Source organism: Saccoglossus kowalevskii, chromosome 6 (assembly GCF_978046115.1).
Source record: "Saccoglossus kowalevskii chromosome 6, keSacKowa6.1, whole genome shotgun sequence".
NCBI lineage: Eukaryota > Metazoa > Hemichordata > Enteropneusta > Harrimaniidae > Saccoglossus > Saccoglossus kowalevskii.
In genome coordinates this window covers 32,823,567-32,846,750 of record NC_140646.1, presented here as the reverse complement: position 1 = coordinate 32,846,750, position 23,184 = coordinate 32,823,567, and the positions used below count along the sequence as shown (strand labels likewise).

At 35.2% G+C, this 23,184-nt stretch overlaps 2 protein-coding genes across 2 annotated transcripts in view; both read left to right on the top strand.

Annotated features, from left to right (window-relative positions):
• The window catches only part of LOC100378686 (ATP-dependent chromatin remodeler CHD8-like), a 41,522-nt gene extending 31,601 nt beyond the window's left edge, over window positions 1–9,921 (top strand). The window contains exons 31-38 of the mRNA XM_085500389.1: window positions 424–640; window positions 1,092–1,704; window positions 2,508–2,747; window positions 3,639–3,714; window positions 3,951–4,258; window positions 4,808–4,895; window positions 6,004–6,383; window positions 6,988–9,921. Coding sequence (XP_085356515.1) covers window positions 424–640; window positions 1,092–1,704; window positions 2,508–2,747; window positions 3,639–3,714; window positions 3,951–4,258; window positions 4,808–4,895; window positions 6,004–6,383; window positions 6,988–7,752 — 2,687 coding nt within the window. The 3' untranslated portion in view covers window positions 7,753–9,921. The remainder of the gene's footprint in view (window positions 1–423; window positions 641–1,091; window positions 1,705–2,507; window positions 2,748–3,638; window positions 3,715–3,950; window positions 4,259–4,807; window positions 4,896–6,003; window positions 6,384–6,987) is intronic.
• Window positions 9,922–13,810: 3,889 nt separating this feature from the next.
• The window catches only part of LOC100367775 (retinoblastoma-like protein 1), a 47,559-nt gene continuing 38,185 nt past the window's right edge, over window positions 13,811–23,184 (top strand). The window contains exons 1-3 of the mRNA XM_085500390.1: window positions 13,811–14,018; window positions 14,223–14,359; window positions 14,734–14,934. Of these exons, the coding sequence (XP_085356516.1) occupies window positions 13,881–14,018; window positions 14,223–14,359; window positions 14,734–14,934 (476 nt within the window). The 5' untranslated portion in view covers window positions 13,811–13,880. The remainder of the gene's footprint in view (window positions 14,019–14,222; window positions 14,360–14,733; window positions 14,935–23,184) is intronic.

The following is a 23,184-nucleotide window of genomic DNA, read 5'->3' as shown; positions in this document are numbered from 1 at the left end:
ACCATTTAAGTGTCGTCCACAAATAGTTCTGTTTATAGTCTCTTTTCTGCTGAAAATGCTAATGACAAATTTCAATTCTTTGGATCAAAGAGTAGAAGCAATGACACATTTTGTCTGTTTGGTCCAAAATCAAGATTGAATTCAGAGAACTTTAGAGCAGAAAACAAATTTTGTGCTCAAAGGGTTAAAGATGGATAAATTATTATGTTTGTACTGCGGATGGGGGAACCACTATAGCTTACTTATACAGGATGCTTTATTTAGAAAGTGATTGAACAATGACTGTTACTTTCTTTGTGAGATTCTTAGCATGATTTTAAAAATAGAATAATAGAAAATTATTGTGAATTTGCAAGATCCATTGAATAAATGATTTGTTTAAATTAATAGTTTTACTTTATTGTGCCATTTCTTGCATTGCAGGAGAAGACTATGTAAATTCATTGTCTGTAGAACAGATCTCTGAAGAAAGATCCAACAAATGTATGCAGAGGATTGAACTTTTGTTGAAAGTCCGCAATGAGATAATACCACACCCAGAGCTTGATGATAGATTACAACTATGTAAATCTAGTATGGAATTACCTGAGTGGTGGGAGCCTGGTAAACATGATAAAGATATGCTTCTTGGGGTTGCCAAGTAAGTCTCTAAATTCTTGTTTTGTCCTCTTCAGAATTAGTCACAACTAGTAACTTAGGTTTTGGGGTCCTTTCAGCATAATTTCTCAGACACATCTTCACTGATCAAGTTGAGAGTTGATGTGTCCAACCAGTTTCTCCTGTAGAAAGACAAGACATAATTGTGTGAATATTTGTTGTAATCAGTTTCAATGTCTATGTAGATTTCTTTAATACTGGAATGCACTGTATGTGGACAGGGCAACTTATTTAAGATTTCTATGGCCATGTGACGTTAATCTGTTGTTCTTGAAGTGATGTAAACTGACATGTTGAATAACTGATCTACATGAATTGAATCATGCTTCACCAACGCTGATCAAGAACAGTGTATGGAAACTATATATACATGTCCAGCTGTTATCAAGGCAGATGTTGCAACCTTGCCATTATGATTGTGATCTTTTTTTTAGGTATGGCATCAACAGAACTGAATCACAACATCATATGATGAATGATCCCGATTTGTCATTTCATTTACTGAAGGAAAAATATTCTCAGGCAATGATTCCATCTGATCCGCCTGCAAGCATGGCAACACCTTATCAGACGACAACATCTAACAGCCAGGATGTATCAGTAAAACAAGAAGAACATGCCTTGGATCTCTCTGTTGATAGTAAATTTAAAGAAGAAATCAAAACTGAACCCGGTTCTACATTTGTAGGCGATGATTCAAAAAGTGTTAAGAAAGAGGCTGAATCTTGTAGTGTGAAAGTAGAGAAGCAATCTGAAACCGAAGGTGATGACGACGATGATGATGACGATGTTGGTGTGAAAAGTGAGCCAGAGGGAAAAAAGGAAGATACAGATGATGTGAAGTTAGAAAGAGGAGATGACTCTGCAGAGGAAGATTCTAACCTCTCCCTTTTGAGACAAGAATTGACAAAACCATCTGTTGTTGCAGGATTACATGCGTTACAAGATGAAAATAGTCAGGATAGTTTCACTCATGACACTGGTAGTCAACAAACTGTTGCTATGTTACTGAATCCAAGTCTTCCTCCAATCATTAGATGGCCTAAGGTTAGTTTAAATAGTATGATCAATATTTTATGTGTATGTTCAGTCACTATGTGCCATCTTTAATTTGGTAAGTGACAGGTTTCTGTAATAGGAATTTTAAAAAAAGTGGCATGACAATGGATAAACTGTTTCTTGAAATGATGACAGATGATACTTTAAATACTGATCCACTGTATGACCTGAAACTGCTTCACCAACGCTGATTAAGAAATCTGTTTATCCTTTCCTATTTACATTAAGCTCCGCTTCATGTTTGATTCAAGTCCCATGCAAATACATTGAAAACTGTGGCACTTTAATATGTAATTATAAAGAGGTTGCAATTTTTTTTGACACAAATTACCTTCTCATGTAAAACTAACATATTTGCATGTATTGTATGAGACATCATTACTGTGAGCCCAAATAAGATTCATACATGGAGTTAGTTCCTAAGAGGGATTTTTTTTTATCTAATGTTATGAAAACAAGTTGCTACTTGATATTGGACAAGTTAATTTTTGCCCAGGTACATACTATGGCTAAGGTGTCTGTTTTCGTATTACATCATTGTTGTGACTTTACAAAGAAAGTTGTAAATTATCTGTACGAATCATCTTTGTGCTCACTGTAAATTTACTTATTTTTACCTTAGATGCACCTGTCATTTTGCTACTGCTGAAAATTATAAATTTGTTGAAAATGTACCACTGTAAACTACTTTGCGAGTGAAAGTGCCCTTTATTCATCAAATTGCAAACGTCTAAAAATTTGCCGTCCTATTTAAATTTGTTTGATAATGTGGTTGTTTTATGTCTGAACAGGATAAAGTGATTGTGCATAGATTGGAACAAATTATCCATTGTGTTGAGAATAATGAGTGGCCAGTGAGAAGAGGACATGTGCATCACCAGGAACTGTTACAGCATTCATTTGACTCCTCATACTTAAGTCTTAATCCTGACTCACAAGATGCGTCAGATTTAAGCTTACTTGGAGATTTTGAATCTAAGGTAAAGAAGAGAGGGGACAACCACCAACAATTCAAGGTTCATGTCGCTGATGTAAGTGTTGTGACTCCTCCCCCTCACCTGCCTTCCTTCTGCTTACTAATATACCTGTTGTGCTTTGATACCTTGTAGAAATTATTACTCAATTTGTAGTTATTCTGCTAGAAGTACCAATTAACAATGTCCATGTTCTCCCCAGAAGTTATTCAAGCATCATGCTTGGTTTTTTTATACGTAAGAATAAATTAACAAAATATATGAACGGAATTAACATATCACAATGCTTGAACATTTTCTTGGTGAGAAAAACTGAATGTAGATCTTGCGTTTCCTGTATTGCATGGCTTAATCTTAGTGTATATACATCATTCCCCTGTCCTTCATTTCGTGTTGTGTTCCATCTTTCCCCTTTTGTGTTTGTCCATGTTCTGGTTGACTTGACCTGGTTGGTGTGGTGGTTCCTCTTAAAGTATTTTTTTTTTAAATTCAATTTCAATACTGTGACATGGGGAATCATTCCACTATTCTGTGGTTTAATGGGGATTGTGGGATGCCTGCAACATTCAATAATTCATATTTCGCTATAAACCACAGAATTTTAATTTGACATTGGCAATGTTCCTAGGATTATTAGTGTTGCCGGGCAAACTGTTAAGGGGATGATATTTTAATGCTCTTGCTGTGAAATTGTTTGCTTGTTTCTGTTGATGTAATGAAGGTGAATAGTTCCTAAAACATGTACCTGCATTTTGATAATTTCATATTCCTTCTTTATAATTTATATATAATTGTTTGTTCATTTGTTTGTATATTTTCGGATGAGGCGTAACTTTACATGTGTATCTGAACGTTTTACACTAAACATGCTGTGTGTCAATCTTTGTGTACTGGTTTAGCAGCATCCGTATGCTGCCTAACGTTAGAGTAATTGGTTTTTGTCTACAGGAAAGTGGAGGTTTAAAAATGACTATACAAAAGAAGCGCAAGAGAAAGAAGAAAGCACTGATAGAGGCTGAAAGAGGTATCCATGTAACTGGTCTCGTGTTTTTGTGTATTAAAATATTGATAAGTTGCATTCAAGTGCATATGATGTGAATTTATAAATCCAATTTAAAGTACTGAAGTGTGATAGTCATGCCTGTTAGACAACCTTTTGCTGATGCACTTAAAATTAAAAAGGCTATTTTAGAAATTTGCCTCAGTTTCAAGCATACACACACACACACACTGATAACTGTTACATTTTTTCGCACACAGCTGCTAAATTGGCAGGGCTACTTGGTGGTAAACCTATGCTTGGATTCATGCAATCAGATGGTAATCTTTCTGATGACAGTTCATTACCAAGTCTTCCTGATTTACCGCAATTGACCAAACTACCGCTGGATTCTCTAGATTCATCTCCTCTATCGCATGATAGTATGGACCAAACGGTAGAAGGATTAGCTAATGGTACTGCTCCTATCACCTCACATATGATTGGACTACTACATAATCATGAAATAAAACCTGGAAAAAGGAAAAAACATCATGGAGAAAGAGAAGACAAAAAAAGGAAACGTGAAGTAAGTTTTTCATTCTACTACTATGCAAAAATTACTTGTACAATGAAATATATACAGGTTAAAATTATGACTTTGCACTTTCAATCCTAAAATCGGGACCACAATCATTGTCACTGTGGGGTACTGTGTGGTAAAAATCATATACAGAATACTCTCAATTCTTGGTTTTACCCTTGTAACTGCTTTATTTTGAGGATGAAAATTAATATGTTTGTAAATATGGCTGGATATTGTGAGATTCTGAGCAAAGGAATTGTTTAAATACGACTAAAAACAGTGAATATTTGCATCATAGGAATGTTCTACACTTAAACACAATAAATTCTTATGTGATAATAAGTGTATAATTTACTATCAGATTTGTGAACACCTCCATCAAATATAGTACTGTCGATGTGCAAATCTCCCAATGGTTGAATACCACTAGGAATCCTGAATATTGCAATATTCCAAGAGAAATTGATGGGAAGATGCCTTTTTAATGATCAGTCTATTTTGGCGCCCACTTATTTTTAGGCTTCACATAATACAATTTTTTTCCATCATCAGAAAAAGACTGATGATAAACATAAAAGAAAAAAGAAAAAGCACAAAATGGATGAAAGTGGCAGATGGTCTCCAAGCAGATTGAATGATGGTAAGTTCATTTGCAGAAGTTTGCTATGAAAATGCTTCCACACTAGTTAGCTTTATTGCTGGTCAATACAGCGAATCTTTGATTCAGTGTCTATCACATGACTTCAAACTGATTTAAACTGAGTTGATACGTTTTACAATAAGAAATGCACCTTGTTGTGAAAATGCAGGGAAAATAATAATTAATCCTATTTTCTGTTCACTGTGAGATCCCATTTTGTACTTGAAATCAAACATAAAAATAAGACAAACAAAAGGTCATAGTACTGAAGTGGCATCAAAACATGTGTAAACAAAAGCGAAAGTATTACCACGCTCAATGTGCATCTCGATGCCATATTCTCTGGATATTGGCATTTTGACATTAAACTATAAAAAAGAAATTCAAGTTCAAAGTCAAATAATTTGATTTTTGTGCAGGCGTTGGGTCTGCGCGTTTAACACTTTACTCATGATCACACATCACAAATGAAAAATTGCTTTTTCGAATAGAATTGTTTTTTCTAAAATGTGCAAATGTCCTTGCTCCATTGTTTCAAGATAAAATGCATGTGTACATTGAAAACAGTCTAAAAGTCAAGACATTCTGATATACAAAGGTTTACCTGTGATATCAAATGTAATATTTAAAAACATTCCCAATACTTTGTGAAATCATGCTCTCAATATACTGGTCGATGTGAAAGTGCATATGATGTGAATTATAAATCCAATTTAAAGTACTAAAGTCGCGTGTAATAATGCGTGCCTGCTAGACAATATTTTGCTGATGCGCTTAAAACCCTGAAATTGGCATTTCATGGTCAGTTAAAGCTTGCACTTTATTACCATTCAGGTCAAAATGTGCAACATTTGGGCAGTATCATAAGTGCATCTCCTCCATTAACCATTCTGTCACTTTTCACGATAAAATTTTTTTTTCAAATCATTTTTTTCCCATAATGAATAATAGGAAATTCTGTCCATTTGGTTAAAAAATTAAATAAAAATGCACAGAATTTTGGCAGAAACTGTGGTGATCAAAAAGTTAAAGCATCCAAACAAAACATTGTTTTCTTCCCTGTTGACGAATACCTGAAATAACCCAACATTAACTTTTTGTGTTCCAGATGATCATGTCCCTGTAATAAACAAATCTGAGGGATTGCGCTTATCTGGATTAGCTGCACCATTGAAAAAGGATTTGAACCGATGGCTTGAAGATCATCCAGCTTACTCTGTTGATTATCCAACTCAGCCCATCTCTGTGTCACATGGTGTGGATGGCGATGACAAGAAACTAAAAAAAAAGAGAAAAAGGCAAATAAATCCATCTAAGTTGGATATTAATAAAATAACTGGTGACGAGAAAGTTGCTGTAATTAATAGACATAATGGAAGAAAGATTCCAGGTAACAAAGCTCCGTCACTGTCTGTTCTCAGTGATTGGCTGGAGAGAAATCCAGAATATGATGTACCTACTGACTGGGCTGCCATTGTAATGCACAAGGTATGTATTTCTTTTTTCAAGATGAATTAGTAAAAATCACATCTATGTGAGTGTTTTACTTTCTATTCTCGATTATCAAATTCAACAAAACTTATAGGCCAGTTTAAATTCTGTACACCAAGATGGTATTTTCGCTGACTGCTATTCATGATTTTCCCATCGTCCATAGGAGTCCGTGTATTGTGGAATAAGAGAATCCTCTACATTGTAGATTATGGGAATGATGGTAAAATTGATTCTGCTAACAACCAGACCTTAAAAGTCAGCAAAGTTGGGCCCAAGCGAGAGGGCCACAATCCTTGTTTTCCTTCTCAAATGGCGTTCCATTCTGTTCTATTATGTGGTGTCCACTGTGCCTCCTGTCTATATAACAATGGTACTTGGAACAGTGAATGAAATTCCATTTGAAGTGCAAAAACCAGTCTGGTGGCTGTCATTTGCTTTGAGATTTCATCTGCCATTTTTCTCTGTCTGTTGCAGTATTGTATTAATTGCTGATTTATTAACACAAGTTTTAAGCCATTCTCGCTAACAAATGGATTGTGGAGAGCATAGAATAAAGTTCTGATTTGGGCTAATGAGTGAAATGTCTTTATTTTCTCAGGGTTATTTATCTGCCAAGCTGTCCAATAGAATACAGCCTGCTGTGAATAAAGGAGGAACACTTATCCAACCGGCTACATTTCTTTCATCTGGGGATAGTTCGTTATCTCTTCCAGCATTGTCAGGATTTCCTTCTGGTTTCCTCCCAGGTGGAAAATTTCCGTTAGGCCCAGGATTTCCTAACCTCGGAGTTACACCTTTTGGAATTAATCCATTACTTGGTTTGGCTGGATTTGGAGCCCTGCCATCTTTTCAAATACCAAACGTTAAAGATCCCTCGCTCAGAGATGTGGATGACGATGAAGAAGATGACAAAAGTGATGATGACAAGTTATCTGGGAATAGTCAGGCTGCTGGCAGTGCAGCTGCAACATCAACTTCTAAAACAATGCCATATCTTTTCCCATCTCAATCAGGGCTGTTTTACTCTCCTTTCATTACACCACCGGGGTTTCTCAACCCAGCCACTTTAGCATCTGCTGGAACAATAAATGGTGTTACAACATCTAATAGTGTTGATATTTTGTCATATAATTCAAAAGTCATGAAAGACCCAAAAGTTGTCGCTCAAAAACCATTGATCAAACCAACTTCAGCTGGTATTAGCGGTGGTGACCATGACAGTGATTTAGGAGCAAACATAGAAGACATTCCAGATAATGAACTTGTTGATGACGAGGACGACGATGACAACGATGACAACGATAACGCAGGGGACAGTTTTAAATTCGACGATGACTTTGATGAAGCCAATGAAGCTTTATAATTGATGCTGAGAGTACATGATAATTTCAATAAACATTCCACTCCTCTTGAATTATTTCTAATGTCTATTAACTTACAAGTGCCTGATATTGGTACGTATCTATTGAGAAAGTCTTTCATCTCTACACTGGTTTTATTTCCATGTACAAGGCCCTAGATTACATTGTTTGATTTGTACATATGTGACTTCACTGCCAATCACATGTAATAAGAGTTATTGTTGCTTTTTTTGTTGTCTCTGTTCATAGGTTCTTGCATAGATTTCAGAACTTGTAAATCAAATTACTGCTAGTTGGTATCTTGTTGTTCTCCTCCCTCGCCCCCTTCCAAAATAACAGATTGTTAAAATGAACTGAACGTTTGTATAGCTTGGTTCTCAGATGACACTGTCGCATCAGAGCTGCTGAATTTTGACTGTCAAATGTGCTGCTCATTAATTAAAATACTTTAGAGTAGTTGTAAAGATTTTCGGAAGCAATACAAGTATTTACTAAAACATGCTTCAAAATAAAACCTGTAACGATGTGTAAATAATAGCTATACTATAGACAGGTTATATATGCTGATATAAACTTTGCAGTTAGCTAGTTTGCTAACTTTTGTTCAGCGAGTTGTTTCAAACGGTTCGTAAATTTACTGCAGATTGTTGTGTTCCTTCACCCCTTTCCTTATTTTCTTCCCTCCCTCCCTCCCCCATTCTGTTCTTCCCTCCCTTTCCCTTCCCAAGTTTTTGTGCAAGTTTTAATTTGTGAAAATTGTATAGCCCAAAGTTGTGCTGTTTTAAATACAACAGCCGTAATATATATATACACACACACACACACAAACACCAAAAAAGGTCATTTACTGGTTCAGTCATTTATATTTATTACATTGATCACATTATGCAAGAATTTCATAGATTTTGGATAAAAGCTTTCAGGGACAAGGATATGCAAATAAATATTTGTAATTTGCAAAAAAAAAATGAACATGTAATTTTTTTGGCAAATCAATTGGTCATTTTTAAGTGAAATTTGTAATTGGGTATGTAGCACTAAAGGGTTTGAGTTCTCTAAGTTTCCGCCATTGGGAGCAAAAATTAGTTTTTACGAATATTTACAGCTTGAGCAGCAACAACTGCCCTATGTACAGTTTAAGTATTGTCAAAACAAAAGTTATTCGACTTTTATTAGTTGTATTTTTTAATTGAAGTGATAACGGTATAGTTTATCAATGTTGTATAAATTGAAATATTTTGTTTGTGGAAATAATTTTGCTTTCAAGATTGAGTGTTATGTTTTACTGAGGGAGACCTGTGAATAGAGATTTATATTCTTGGTGTCTCGCCACAGTAGTGAAAATTTGTTGATACAATATTGGTGCTTTTCATTGCCAACATGTTGGGAAAACGACCTTGTTTTCAGTATCAGATATTTTAAGACAAGATCGAACGGTGACGGAACACCCAAATAGTGTTAATCAAACTTCAGTTTGTGTGCTTTATCTTTTTGAAATGAGAAATAATTTGTGTGTATTTATTTATTTTCTTTCTGGATTTGTGCATTTGAATTGTTTTATTAATGGTGATACAAGTGGGAGCCCTTTTGTCAAGCTGTTTTTTATCTGTTGACAGATTTGGTTTGTTTCCACTAAATTAAGTGTCCATGGGTACTTTTTTGATCAGATGTATTTATTAAATTCCACAGTTATGAAGGGAGAGAAATGTAATTGATTTTTTTTCTATGACAGTAAATACAATACTGTTTCAGTTTTCAGTTGTTTGTGATGTATGAATTGTTTGCAGCTCTGCTGTGCAATGACTATTCCTTTCTGACCTGTAATGTGTGTATGCTTTAAGGAGTATCATATAAAAAGAAAGTATACCAACAATGTTATGGTTACTTGCAGTACTGTATTTATTGTCAGAAACGGAAAGATTCAGCAAGCAGTTGCTTTGTCCTATGTACAGCGCTCAACTTAATTTAATACATAAATACGATGATCTGTTGTACATTATTTTCTTGTCATGGATAATTCAATACTATACAAGTACGACTTGAGTAGGTTATTTTTAATGAACCACAAAATCCCAGTTACCTCAAATGTTGAAAGCTCTCCCTGCTGTGGTTTCAGTCAGTTTAGCCAAATTTTTCAATTGAGTAAATCTCTATCTTTAGTCAAATCCAAATGTTCTACCTTGGCTGTCTTATTGAAGAAATTAGATGTCCGGTATGTACTAAAACGTGAAGGTGTACAAAATATGCGAGCTATACTGGTAATGCAATGCTAGTTGCACTTGTAGCTAACAATATGCCTATGAAAACAACCAGGGGTTTGCAATCTAGACAGACAAGAATTGATCACATAACCAAGTGGTATTGATTGGACCCAAGAAAACTAGTATGTGGCTCAATGAAGTCGGCAGCCCCCCCCCCCCCCCCAACTAATGCTTTGGTGATTACCAGTATATTAGATAAGTCAACACAAATAGTTTTTTTTTGCCAGATTTAAATCCTGCTCCAGACAAAACGGGAGGCTGCAGTTTTTAAATTCATCATTCCTACCAAATACTACGGTGATTTGTATGTTAGTCTAATCTAAGTTCTACTACTAACATTGGCTTGCATGTATTGACTTCACTTGGGTAAGAGTTGTATGCTGTTTAACACGCTCGCAGAAATGGCTTGCTGCTATGGTGATCAAAAACCATTAGTAAAATACTGGAATGAAAAAGGGCAATGAACAAATTAGCATATCAACAGTGAATGGGATAAATGAACACAGCATGTAAATAAATCGGATGGTGTGGGGGTGTTTCTGTCCTGTTATGGGTGGGCCTAGCCTGAGTACTGGAAACTACCAAAGAATCTATGGAAATAATCTAATGTTAGCAGGAATACTTGAGTAAAATATAGACTTGACCTATGGTTTCATGCATAGTACATTGGTATCATCCACTACTTGTGTCACTTGCAGTAAACTATTTTCACAGACTCGTATATTTGCAGGATTGGTTTCTGTCTTGTTAAATTACTACATTTTCAGTTAATGCTTAAAAAGGGAAAAACAATTGTCAGTTTCCGAATTACAAATTTGAAAGGACCAATGTAGTTGACCAACATTAACGCATGTGTGGATTTCCTTCATTTTAAAAAATCAACCAGGTAAAAATATGTCACCAAACACGGTACGGGTCAAACGTCCATAAAAATGGTGTTTTTTGAGGATTAACAGTGAAAAAAAATTGTGGATTGGCACATTAATTGATTTTTTTTATGAAATGATGCTTTAACTTGGCTTCCTATGACAATTGTTCCAAAAAATGTTGATTTTTACATCATTGGCATTTTTTTGAAATGTTTCTTACTTGCCCAGTGATTCAATTTCCACTCTTGTACAATTTCCTTCAAATACCGTTGAGGGCAGTATACATGAGCTGATATGCAATCTATCAAACCGGAGGGCAGTATACAGGAGCTGGTATGCAATCCATCAAACCTGAAGTTAGAATACAGACGGGATGTCTTCTAAGTGCTGCGAGGCAGATGACCTAGCCACGTGTTGTGCAAGTCATTCTTCAGTGACGCAGGATCGTCTTGTTTATCATTCAATCGCAGTGAATGCAATAGTATTAAAATGATGAATTTAAACGATAACATTTCTACTTATCTGTACGTTTACATATTGCAATTGCTCTAGATAGGTTATTTATGGAGCGAAAGTTTTCAGTGCCAGTATATAAAAACGGACCATCTGAAAACGTGGTACACAAAAATACCGCGGGGAAAATTAGTGCTGCCATATCGTTTTTTGTTTGTTTTTTTTGTTTTTGTTTTTTTGGCAAAATATACGGAGCCTTATTGTTTTCATTGTCACTATCTAAACTACTTGACTAGATCATATGACCAATGATTCATTGTTTCAGGTGAATATTGTTTAACCATTTGTTTTTTAAAGCTGAGCGTGACATGTATGGTGGTATCTGTGGTAAACCGCAAAATCATGCATGTACGCCCAGGTCACGCCCATGTGGTTACAGTGATGGCGCTCTCCCGGGAACTCTGGGCACGTAGGGTTCTGTCTCAGAGTCGTTGTGGTCAGAAGTTCTGTTACATTGCGATTACATCAGTCGTTCTATAGAAAGATGGGTTATAAACTGGTCCACTGTACTGGTATCACAGTGGACTGTGTATGTACACAGTGGCGGATCTAGAGGGGGGTTCTTGGGGTCCGACCCCCCCCCCCCCCCTCGTTGAAAAATGTATTTAATTTGTTTTTGTGTGATATAAAAATAAAATCATTAACTTAGTCTGGCGATTTTAAAGTTTGGACCACCCCCCATAAAAAAAATCCTGTGTCCGCCCCTGGAACATACTAAGTCTGACGGCCACTATCTCACCCAATATCTCGCCGCCTAAGGTTCCGGGGTGTCTTTTATGCACATTCAATGGAGAAAAGTTAAAAAAACAAAAAACGTTACAGCAATATTATGATCATCATCCGCTCATAACATTGTACTTTGAACATATAATTTGCATGGTGTTAAAAACTAGCTACATGTAGATGGCCCTCGGGGGGGGGGGTTAGCAGTAGTTCCATCTTACTTCCCCCAGAGTTTCCAAAAGTTTCAAAGTATTAGTAACAAATATGCTTGTATTCTGTCTGAGGAAATAGAAAACATTTCAGTTCGACCCCTAGCGAAGTTAGTTTGTGCACTGAAAGAGAATGGCGTATACGACTATCCATGGAAGGTACTAACGGAAGGAGCCACGACGCCTATCAAGTGGCCACTTAAGCCTCTTAACTAGTTTATTTCCTTTTGTTTCAACCCAAATTAATCCTGATAGGGACATTGTCTAGCTCATCTTTGATGTCGATGATAGTTTGCGATTGTTTACACAAGTAACGAGTTAGCGGAGTATGATATAACCTCGCCGATTTTTAATGTGACCATAAAATATATGCGCATTATGAAACTACGGTTATCACACGTGCGCACTGAGTTTGTTTAGATGTGAAAAGTCAAAATACGTATTTCGCAACCGGAAATTCAACAGATGAACGTTTGACTTCACAAATTTCACATGTTTTAAATATTAGCAACTGTAACTATAATAAGATTCCGAGTGCATACAACAACAATTCCTAAGGACTCCCAAAAAATATTATTACAGAGAAAGTGTCTAGACATGCTCTTCTTTCGATACTATCTTTTCTGTTGGTGTTCGCCGATGTCCGGTAGTCAAAAATTTTGACAGTTTCGGGCGCCAAACCCACGCACTGACAATGGTACCATTGAATAATGCAATCGTCACAAGCAATCATTGATTAACTCTCATTACCATTACAAATACAAAATTCACGATATTTCATCAGTTCTTCTTTAATCAATGTTATATGTGACAATTTTCCATAAGAGTTCGCCAAGATTTCCGGAAACAACAGCACTCAAACTAAAATTTGTTTTTCAATATTGTACATGCGAGGTTCGACTATCGCTTCCGAACATACTCCGAATATTACCGAATGCTCGAGATTAGCGTAACCCATTGTACGAAGGTGCTAAAAGCTAACAAGAACAATGTTTGTGAATAAACATTGACAAACGATCATGGGGCAAAGCTAAAACAATTGCGTCGTGGCTCCTTCCGTTAGTACCTTCCATGGACTATCCGATACGCATTTCCTTTCGCGGGAAATGAACTCGTGGTTTCAAACGCCCCCTAGTGACTGGTTACAGTGTACTATGATTGACAGTTTAGATTAGCATACCGAACGCCTATAGCTGGCGCGTGGCCAAGCTCTGGTCGAATTATTTGTCTGCTGTAAAAAATATATCCCTCCGCAACTGTAGTTTTCAAACTCCGAAATTGAAAATAAAAGCATTTTGTTACACACTAATGGCACTACTCTGTGACAAATTATATTATATGTATGTAGCGACATAAATTTTGGCAATTTAAACAACGTTAATCCACTTGACCTCACGCGGGGGGAACTATTTGGCGGTTGCAGAAAAAGGTTATCCCAGAGTAAGCCCTCAAATTTTCGCGCCATTTTCCAGTGAAATTGTAACCCAAAATAATTGCAAACCGGGCGGCCATTGTTAATATCTGGAAGAAATCGAAGCGTAATTCTTCCGTTAAAATGCCTCCTTCGGACACAGAAAACTCCGACGTAAGGGAAAGATATGAGGAATTGTGCCGAGATCTAAATATGGACACTGTCGCAATGGAAGAAGCCTGGCAGACCTTCGAAAATATCAGTACTAACTATACGCTGGAGGTATGTTTTTTAAATCGACAATATATATGCATATTCTGGCGTCCATTTAACTTTGTTCAGCAAGATTGAATACGAAGTACTTGCTCTCATTTATTAATATATATATATATATATATTTAATTTATATTGCTATATAAATCTGTCGAGCTTATATATAAAGTGTGAAATTAAAATATCGACTATGTATATCTTATCTTGGCACAGGGAGACGATCTTCACTGGTTGGCTTGCGCTTTGTATGTTGCTTGTCGAAAATCCGTTGTTCCAACTGTTGGGAACTGCGAACCAGTTGTTGGCAACTGTGTATCTCTAACGAGATTGTTGAGGTCAACGAAACTGAGGTAGGTCTACTAATTTGGTTAACTGACATCAAGTCGAATTCCACCTTGTTTTGAAATCGTACGGAACAACGGTCATTGTTTTGGAATGAATACAGCCCAAAGGCGCGTGTTGTTTGAATGAAACGTGCACACTCCGTCGATTGCACATGAAAACATCAAGACACCATTTGCATTTGCAAGCTTGTCTTTTGCCATGTAACGATATTAATTCAATATATAATCACAATAAATAGTTTTTATTTCCACATACGTTCGATTGTCAATTGAAATCAGGAAGTCACTCAGGTTTGGATGGTCCCGCCTCTCAGCGCATTGCGTGCGGGTACAACGTGTGGTGACAAGTTTGCAACAAATTAGTCTTTTTGTTTTGACAGCCTGATACAATTTTTCAATAAAATGAAGAAATGGGAAGACATGGCGAATCTGGCTCGGGAATTTCGTGATAAAGTCGATCGCCTGGAGCGTAACTTCGCAGTGTCAACTGTGATATTCAAAAAATTCGAGCCGATCTTTATGGACTTGTTTAGGAGTCCTGCTGATGATCAACCACGGCACCCAAGAGGTCGCAAACAAAGGTCAGTACCCTTTCTTTCATTCCATAGCTAAGTGTGTATTGCAAGATAATCACATGCAAGACATTTGAAAAGAATTGTACACAGGTAATTATGATAATACTGACCAGCTGTTTTTCCTGTTATGAGTAATCTCATTGCTTCCTAAAAAAAAATGGACACCCATTCATCAATTAAAGCTTGGCAAAAGTCTTTTATTTCTTTCGAATATTTTGAGTAGGCTGCCTCATTGCTGTAAAAGGGCATATGCAGAACAAAAAAACTTGTAAATTTTCAAGATAAATATGCTGTATATTGCAAATTACAGAGTCAATACATATGACTATAAAGGGAGAAAAAATATGATTTTTCAATTTGAAAGTTTTTTGTATTTTTTTTTTAAACTTTAGAATCAATAAAAAAAAATAAGGGTACCTACTGTAAAATGACTAATTTTCACTGGGTTAAAATTTCACTGATTTACCATTTCAGGCATAATCAGTGGGTTTTAAATTCACGGTTTCGTCATTTAGATAATGTGTTCTATGTTAAATTTTACATATTCACTGTGTTTTAATTTAGCGCATTTTTGCAGTCAGCGAAATAAGCTAAATTAAAACCCAGTGAATAATTACCCCCTTTACAGTATATGTTTCAGTAGTTCGCTGTATGCTAATTAATGCATGGCCGATAAGACATGTACTTGAGTGAGAATGTTGGTCGTCCAGATAGAGCATATCCTTGTTGATCACACAGAATACAGATAAAATGAATTTGATCTTTTTTGCATCGGCTGGCGAATTCATTTTGAAAAAAAAATGTTTTGTTCAATAAGACCAAAAAAAAAAAAAAACTTATGTTGCCCTCAAGTCGGAAAATTAAAAAAATCGGTCGGTCGGTCGGATTTTTTTTTTTTAAACTCGTGAAAACTTTATAAGGGAATCGTAAATAGCCGAGGTATATGGGAATCAATTAAACGCATGCTAGATATAATTATTAAACACAAAAATATTTCTTTCAATCTTTTGGTGTTAAAATACAGATAAACTCGAGGTTTAAAGTCGTCACTTATCCCCCTGGGGATGAAGCAACGGTCCGGGATCGTTAATTTTTAGAGGAAACATGGTTAGTTTTTAATATTTAGGCCTATTAAAAAAAAAAAAAAAACCAGACCTGATATTTCATATTTTTTGGGTGGTCGCTGAGGGCAAGAAAACAATTTTTTTTTGGCCTGAATGCCAATATTATCATACGGTAACAGTTAATTTTTATAGAAATAGATCAAATTTCTTGCATACACAACCATACAAATAAGCATATTTAGGGATTGCGAAAAGTAATAGAAAAAAAAAACTCCACACATTCTCGAAAACGAAAGGAAAAAAAAAATCACAGCATCAATCAGGAAAAAAAATGTGGCTCAAAACTTGGTGAAGAGAAAAAAATAATTTAGCATAGTAGTTATACCACTACCTGGAGCTTTCCAATTTATCCAAAAATCACTAAAACTCTTTGTAAAAATTTGCAATTTAGTTTGTGTTGGGTTATATGAAATTTTGCTTGGTCACATTGGATGAAAAAGTTGCATACAAATTTCATCTTGTATAAAGGTTTTTCTAAGATGATGGTGTGATATGCAATTAAGCTCTCAATATGAAATCGCATGAAATGCAAAGTAATCGCTGACAAAGGTAAATTTCTAGGAATGCAAATGAGCGTATCTGTAAAAAAAAACACAGGTGAGCGTTCCTCTTGGGCTATTTCTGCTAGTACATATGAGCAGTGTTGATATTACATGTGTATTTTGAATATAGTGATGATCTCGTTCATTTCTGTTTACGTCATTAAACCTTTCCATTCCTCCTCCGCTTTCTGGTAATACCATAGGTTAAAAGTGCGTTTGGTTGACACGCTGTCACTGTAGCTGCATCTGTTTTATTTATGGACATGTCAAATTTCAACTAAAATTAGAATAGCAACCCGGTATATGTGCTCACAATGTTGCCTGAATATTTGTAATTTTTGCCAAACATGAGCAACTTTCAGAATAATTAAATGGTAATGTAATGTTGCAAATGGGTTTGTGTGAAACTGAAACATCTGAGAATTCTGTGGATTTCACTTTCGCTAAAAAATAAAAATTGCCTGTGGATATTTTCGCTTAATTTTATCTTCACTAATTTACTCATCAAAGAAAACAAATTCCAAGTAAATCTTGTATATCACTGCCAAACTGCTGCTCTATAGATCTTAATTATTAGTTGAGTTTTATTTTCATTTTTTGCTGATAGCTAAATGTGTTAAATTTAAAAACCTAGTAAATATTCAAATGTAACAATATTTTCTTCATGAACCAGTGATTATAAAACCATGTTAACTACCTCTGCAACATCAAATCCACTAAAATTAAACCCAGTGCTTCACCATTTAGGTGCTCATATTATAAAGGCTCAACACAGTGCTGTGGTCCACTATTGTCTAGTATTGTTGTAAGAGAGGTTTATGCAAGTCTAAAAACAACAAAGATGATGTCATCGTTTATTTTAGGGTTTATAAACAATGATTGTTACCTAAAAAAAAACAACACTGGGATTTAAATAATCCAGAGTGACAGCAGTGATTACCTTTAGTGGGGAGTGTTAATTATTTAGTGTTACAACAGATTCTTGTACGAAACAATTTTATTATGGTTACATTGCCCATATGTTTATGAATACGACTATGTATGTTTCACCTTGCGTCAGTTCCCATAATAACAAGAATGGGGGAAAACATGGAAATTCCTCATTAGAAGCTAATCTACAATCATCTGAGGGGATTACATGAAATACTTATTGTATAGAGCTGTTGGTGTTTAATTGGCATTTCTTTTGTCAAAATTGAATTTTGTTGATGAGCAAACAAAGTTTACTTAGGGTGATTGATGTCATTACTTGGTTTTTAAATCCAAATGTGGTATCTACAGCTCAGAATCCAGCTATTCCGAGTATACAGTAAAATACTTAAATTTCGCTTAGAATTAATTTTTGCTTTTTTCGCTAAAGGAAAGATTCAGTGAAAATAAAATCTAGCGAATATAATTTTTTTCCTATATTTTACATTCAACTAGTCAAAAATCATTGAAAATAAATTCCATACAAAACACGCAAAAAGTCTTTTCAGCGAAAATTAATTCCAGCTAAAATAAAGTATTTTACAGTACTCAAGAATGGCCTGGTAAATCACCGTGTAACTACGTAGTCAACACAGAATTCTGTTTTATCACTAATTGGCTGTCACTCCATACTACATTGCCATGGGAACTTGCATGCGCAGACTAACCTGTATGCAAGGTCTGCCCACAACACTTCACATTGATTTTATTCACATTACCAAAATTTGTACCAGCAGGGAGAATCAGTGCTATCAATGTAATTATGTGTATGTCATAAAGTTAAATTGTATTGAACATCCTAGTTAATGTCGCATACATGTTTTCAGATATTCACTGTTCTAAATTTGTTGGGTTTTCACATGTTAACTGTTGTCCTCAATGTGTTGGGTTTTATGCATTCACTGTTCTAAATGTGTTGGGTTTTCAGGTGTTCACTGTTTCGAATTTGTTGGGTTTTCAGGTGTTCACTCTTCTACTCAATGTGTTGACTTTATGCATTCACTGTTCTAATTTTGTTGGTTTTTCAGGTGTTCACTGTTTCAAATTTGTTGGGTTTTCAGGTGTTCACTGTTCTACTCAATGTTTTGAGTTTTGTGCATTTACTGTTCTAAATTTGTTGGTTTTTTCAGGTGTTCACTGTTCTACTCAATGTGTTGAGTTTTATGCATTCACTGTTTCAAATTTGTTGAGTTTTCAGGTGTTCACTGTTCTAAATTTGTTGGGTTTTCACATGTTGACTGTTCTATTCAGTCAATGTGTTGGGTTTTATGCATTCAATGTTCGAAATTTTTTGTTTTTTCAGGTGTTCACTGTTCGAAATTTCTTGGGTTTTCAGGTGTTCACTCTTCTACTCGATGTGTTGACTTTATGCATTCAGTGTTCTAAATTTGTTGGTTGTTTTCAGGTGTTCACTGTTCTAAATTTCTTGGGTTTTCAGATGTTCACTGTTCTAAATTTCTTGGGTTTTCAGATGTTCACTGTTTTGCTCAGTATGTTGAGTTTTCATGTGTTCGCTGTTCTCAATGTGTTCCCGTGTTTTAAAAGTCTCTGTTCGATAAAACAATTTCTTGGACAAGCATTGACAAATTTCTGTCAAATCAAAGACAATTGATACAAGATGTCATTTATATGCACATCAATTTCAATAAAATATGGCTGACTAGTGGCCATTTCTGAAATAAAATAGTTAACAGTTGATTATTGGAAATGACTGGGCCAGATAACGCCATATACCGTACAATCATAAACCTGGGAGCCTGAACGTGTAAAATTCGGAAAATTAGGGGGTTGGCTTATACTTGAGGACTACCTCAGAAAAAACAATTTTAATTTTGTAACCATCCTCCCACCCTCGTTCACAGCGCTGGTCTTGGAGAAGTATTACGTCTTTTTGAGGAAAAAAATAAGAAACTAGTCGTCATTGATTTCCTCAACACTTTTTACCAACAAACGTTCATTAAAATGCACACATTTGAGATCACGTACTTGATATAGTGGAGGGATATAACAATATTAGTGTCAGTGAGTTGCCTATGAGGTCGCGTACTTGATATAGTGGAGTGATATAACAATATTAGTGTAAGTGAGTCGCCTAAGAGGTCACGTTCTTGAGTTAGTGGAGGGATACAACAATATTAGTGTCATGGGTTGCCTATGAGGTCGTGTACTTGATATAGTGGAGGGATATAACAATATTAGTGTCAGTGAGTCGTCTATGAGGTCACGTACTTGATATAGTGGAGTGATACAACAATATTAGTGTAAGTGAGTCGCCTATGAGGTCGCGTACTTGATATAGTGGAGGGATACAACAATATTAGTGTAAGTGAGTTGCCTATGAGGTCACATACTTGATATAGTGGAGTGATACAACAATATTAGTGTAAGTGAGTCGCTTATGAGGTCGCGTACTTGATATAGTGGAGGGATACAACAATATTAGTGTCATGGGTTGCCTATGAGGTCGTGTACTTGATATAGTGGAGGGATATAACAATATTAGTGTCAGTGAGTCATCTATGAGGTCACGTACTTGATATAGTGGAGTGATACAACAATATTAGTGTAAGTGAGTCGCCTATGAGGTCGCGTACTTGATATAGTGGAGGGATACAACAATATTAGTGTAAGTGAGTTGCCTATGAGGTCACATACTTGATATAGTGGAGTGATACAACAATATTAGTGTAAGTGAGTCGCCTATGAGGTCACGTACTTGATATAGTGGAGTGATATAACAATATTAGTGTAAGTGAGTTGCCTATGAGGTCACGTACTTGATATAGTGGAGTGATATAACAATATTAGTGTAAGTGAGTCGCCTATGAGGTCACATACTTGATATAGTGGAGTGATATAACAATATTAGTATCAGTGAGTCGCCTGCAAGGTTACATACTTGATTAAAGACATGATATAGGGTTACTACTGAATCTTCACTGGAAAGGATAATGAATTGTCAATTTGAATTTCAAAAAAACGGACAAAATTTGTCAAACTGCCCAATAACATTTTCTAAGCTGGCCAACCATGTGAGAGTAGCTGTGCACATTATTGAATGAAATGCAATCCGGACAATCCAATTAAATTTCCAACTAAATTAATAAAATTCTTGCATCAATTATGAAAGCAAGAGTGTATTGATAACAATCTTTTGAAATATTTTGTGTTTATTCATCGAATTTTCTCTCAGATTCTTTTGCACCATCTGTAATATATTGCCATTGTACTTGCGCTTGTGGCAACATAATTGCTATTTTAAATGTTAGAACTGCCTGTTGCCATAGAAACCTCATGATTGTCTAGTCAATTTAAATTAGTGCAGATAATATAATGCAGCCTAACCGCACTATTCCAAATGTCCTTAGGTGACGTATTTGTCCCAATACCACGCCGAGGGAAAGAAATACCGTATTTGCGCTAATGGTGGTGCATCTATTAATAGAAATGCATATAAATTTCAAAACTACATTGCTGTGTACTAGATCGTCAAAATATGAATTATTTTGACGATAGATGCGTCTCATCTTTTTACGCAGTGTATACGTCACAAACAGAATATGATTTTCTCGCATGTCTGGGTCATGGAAACATTGCACAGTTCTATAGCGGTGGATTTTCATTCATGTTCTTTAGGTCTTTATGAAATATTATCCACATGTCAAATACTGGTTTATAATATTTTTTGATTTCAACAGTTGCATTTTGAGAATTTTACCGTATTTGCTCTATTAGAAGCTCATCTTCGTTTGTATCATGATCATTCATGTTTTTCTAATCGCAAGAAATTATTAATTTAATTGCTGATAGTCGTGGTTGGTCTGTTTCAGATATCTCAAAAACAGTCATTTTATGACAGATGCTTGACTCGATTTGGTGCACTGACTGTGCGTAATAAATATATTAAATCGTATAATTTTTTTGCAAATTCGGGATTTTAAGACATTCTAAGACGAATATTTATGTCGGGACATATTTATTTACAAACGATTTGTCTCATGCTAAAGTACAGCAGTTATAGGAAGTAGCTTTTTTTCCTGAAGGGATTAATATATTTAGGAAATAAACTTTTTTAACGTTTTATTTGATTCTATATGTTCAAAAATTCTAAATGGCAGTTTCAAAGCTTGTGTAGTGACGTTGTAGATTTTGCAGAGTAATACAATACAATCAGGACGTGAGTGATTCACAAAAAAGGGTGATACCATCCTGGCTCTAATCCATTCTTTGAATGAAACTGAAGCCAAGAAAAACTTTTGGTTTATAAATATTTCTCAATATGAACAAGTGTCTGCATTTTACAAAGATGTGTTAAACTTCAGGTAACTTTAAGATGTATTGATGGCAACATTTTGTTGAAGTGAAAGCACTTTCAACATTGAGTTTTACCACGACTTGAAACGAACCTGAAAGTTGTGCCGTATACTGTTACTGTCCTCAGTGCGTGGAAACACTCTTAAGTATCCTTGTCGCATCGAGTAATGTATTACCATAGGTGACTTGAGCATACCTTCATTCCGTATCTGTCTGATGATCTGTGTAATAAATAAATGATCAAAAAAAAATGCAAATTCACCGACATTTTTAAATATCTCCATCCAATAGCTATATACTTGTTACAGGCATTCAAAAGATGAGATAATTATGAGACAAGTTAAATGTAATATCTTAGTGATTTATTCATTCTTTACATTGATTTATCAATATTTTCTTTTCTGTTTTTGTGGTGTTGTAATTAGTAGTATGTGTTTCTTTTCTCTGTAAAAACACCTCTACCTATGTATTTTTAAAGATTGATTGATTAATCTCCATCTGATATTGAGGTTGAATTTAAGAGATTGTTTGCATTTTTAAGGATACATTTTTCAAATGGTTTAATTTATTCGATACATTTACATATTTAGATATTTTCAGCATTTAAGTCTCATCAATGTATGGTAACCCTTTCTAAGATTTCTTTCATAGCTAATCGTACATATTTTGACGAATCCAAATAAACTTTGTTTGCTAGCTACTGTAAAATACTTTATTTTCACTTGGAATTAATTTTCCCTATTTTTAGCTCCGCTGTCGACTTTGTCGAGCGGAGCTTATCATATGAGTGATTGTCCGGTGTCGTCCGTCATCGTCCGTGTCAATGTTTTACTTTTTCGACTTCTTCTTGAAAACTACAAGCCTGAATGCTTTGATACTTGGTGTATATTTACCTTGGGTAGACCTCTCTTAGATTTGTTCATTTCATGTTGATATCTTCAATTCTCTAATTTTGGTGAATATTTTTGTCATTTTTGGTAAAAAGTGATATTTTCGACTTCTTGTTAAAAACCGCAAGTGCAATTGCTTTGATATTACATATATAGGTACTACATGTGGACCTCTCTCAGATTTGTTCATTTTGTAATGATATCTTTAATTCTCTAATTTTGGTGAATATTTTTGTCATTTTTGGTAAAAAGTGATATTTTCGACTTCTTGTTGAAAACTGTAAGTCCGATTGCTTTGATATTACATATATAGGTACTACATGTGGACCTCTCTCAGATTTGTTCGTTTTGTGATGATATCTTCAATTCTCTAATTAATTTATTTTGGTGAATATTTTTGTAATTTTTGGTAAAAAG